Source organism: Cyprinodon variegatus, unplaced genomic scaffold, assembly GCF_000732505.1.
Source record: "Cyprinodon variegatus isolate N-32 unplaced genomic scaffold, C_variegatus-1.0 Scaffold183, whole genome shotgun sequence".
NCBI classification, from domain to species: Eukaryota; Metazoa; Chordata; class Actinopteri; order Cyprinodontiformes; family Cyprinodontidae; genus Cyprinodon; species Cyprinodon variegatus.
The window spans coordinates 769,192-771,772 of record NW_015150636.1 but is presented as its reverse complement, the minus strand read 5'-3'; the positions used below and the strand labels follow the sequence as shown (position 1 = coordinate 771,772).

General features: G+C 41.4%; 1 protein-coding gene across 1 annotated transcript in view; it reads left to right on the top strand.

Annotated features, from left to right (window-relative positions):
• The window catches only part of cep152 (centrosomal protein 152kDa), a 32,888-nt gene that overhangs the window by 11,533 nt on the left and 18,774 nt on the right, over positions 1–2,581 (top strand). The window contains exons 9-10 of the mRNA XM_015378981.1: positions 1,154–1,354; positions 1,467–1,618. Coding sequence (XP_015234467.1) covers positions 1,154–1,354; positions 1,467–1,618 — 353 coding nt within the window. The remainder of the gene's footprint in view (positions 1–1,153; positions 1,355–1,466; positions 1,619–2,581) is intronic.

The window sequence follows — 2,581 nt, the reverse complement described above, 5'->3', positions numbered from 1 at the left end:
AACTATGCCTCGCTTAACATACGTCACGCACTCCGTTGCTCTTATTGGTTGTAGGTCTATCCAATTGAGTGTAGAGGCATTTTTTTTCCTGGTTCGTTCGAAACACGCCCCATAATCACAGCTCTATGGAGCAGCATCAGACTCATTCTGACTAGAATTGAGTAGGACTACGTCAGGCTAAGGATTCTTATCCTTCCATTGAAGTAATATGCGTCTTCGGGCTACCAGAGATGCGAAAGCAATAGCGTTACTTTCCCTGTTCGTGAAGTGTGTGAAATCCTCAAGCACAGCAAAGATGGAGGTCAGAGGACTCTGAAGCCCTGGTTTGTTTAGAGCTTTTGTGAAAGTATTGTAGAAAGAGGACCAGAATGAGCTTAATGTGGAACAGGAAAAGAACATGTGTGTATGATTAACAAAACATTTTTATCTAAAAAAAAATAAAGAGGGAAAATGGCTACCTCTGCACCACCGCTCTGGCAGAAAGAGCTGTGGAGCTAATCATTGCCATATCTGTAGTTGAGGCAGTCACAGACGTGGAATGACGAAAACCTAAACAACTTGGATACAAAAATAACTGATCAATATCTTTTGCTGCACATATACAGCACTCGCTTTTTTATCTTTAAATTTTATTTTGAAAGCTTGGAAAAATATTGCAATATATAGTGATATTACATATCGCAATGATATTATATTGTAACCCAAGTATCGCAATACTCTTGCCAATACTCACCCCTACTGACTGCACAGATGATGTTTTCAGGTGGACTTTCTCACTTAAAAACACATTCACACTACTTTTTACCCACTTATTACAGCAAATATAGCTGCCATTGTTACAGGCAAAGCTCCGCCCATCAGGCGCACTTTTAGACCGCACAGCTAGAGCAGCATAGATGCTTCAGCCGCGCATCAGAACTAAAGTTGTACAAGCATCAAGAATGAAGCAGCACGCAGGTTTTGCTGTCTGAACGTAGCATAAGATTCCATCATTAGAAGTTAATTTATGTAGAATTAGGGAAATTCAAGTTAAATCAACATATAAACACAAGCCAATTGAATGTGATTAAACAGATTTTCCTACCTTATTAGACAAACATTCATTTAGAGAATAGTAAAAGCTTCTTGTTTATGAAGGGGTTTGATGTTTCAGAACACGAAGAGGCTGAAGGTTGCTGATGCTGCAGTGGACAGCATGAAGCAGCAGATGCTGGAGCTGTGTCGCTCTGACACTCTGTCCAGAACGCGGGAGCAGCACGACAGAGACCTGGCCACCATGAAGGAGCAGCACCAGGCTGCACTGCTGGCTCTGGAGCAGAAGCTCGACTCTACCTCACAGGCTTTCAATGACCAAGCAAGTAGTTTTAATGAAACGTGCTCATCAGAACTATTGCGAAACATATCATTTTGAAAGTTAGAATGAAGGTTTTGATCATCTACTCTGTTCTTTTGTTTTCTGTTTCTAGATTGATGTCAGTAAGAAGCTTCAACAGCAAGTCAAGCAGCTGGAACGTCAGAGAGAAGAAGAGCAGCTGGAGAGAGCCAGGATCGTTAATTCTCTCACCCAGCGCCTGGAGGAGAGTCAGCAGCAATGTGCCAAGCTGCTGCAGACAAGTCAGTAAAGTATCCAGTGCTGAGGCTATACTGCTGTGAAAAACATCTCTACAGATTTCTTTCTTTTTTGGCTTTTTATCTCATCAGGCATTTCAAATCAAAATTAACCTGATTGCATAAAAAAGGCCCCAAAAAAAGTTCCCATATGATTTTAACTATTAGGGCTTTAAAGGAAAATTCTGTGTTTACACCTTAAAGCTTTTAGCTTTTTCCTGAAAAGAGATCAAACTCTTTAAATAACACTTCATAACTTATTTGTATTAAATAACCGGGAGACAACAGATTTTGATATAAATTGTAATCTTGCTCAGAACAGAGAAGTTGCTTTTAGTTACAGAATGCAGCTGCTTACCAACCGGGCTCGCATCTGTTGGAGTGGCCATTATTCACAGTTAGAGAAGCATTTTATCCAGTCCAGTCTGCCACATCATCACATTATTACATCATTACATGTTAGCAGATGAGGAGACATTAGGGGTGTCACATCCAATCACATCCATCATGGCGATTCGGTTCAGTATCGATTTCCTGACCCAACGATTCGATTATTTTTTTTAGAAATAACAGCAAATAACAGAAAATACTGCAGAAAATCAGTGCAATGAGTGCAATGCAATACCTCGGCTCCAGACGTTCCCGCCCCCTCCACAGACGCTCCGCTGCTCCTCTCCCAAATTGTAGCTGACCGCAGACAGGAGGCCGGCTTGGTTTGTTTTTATGACCGAAATTGCGGAAAACAACTCGTGAAGTTTGACCCGCTAGAAGAGCGAGGTGCGTGAGAATTCAATATTCAATATTGAGCATAATTTAAAAATATCTGTGTCAGGCTCACTAGAACACACTGCTGTAAGAGTATAACCAGGAAGCGAGGTAGGAGGGCAAAATAGGTTTAGCGCCACCGCAGCACGGGAGGGAGAATTACGCCCAGGAGCAAATGGTTAAAAATAGACCGGAGGAAAAAAAAAAA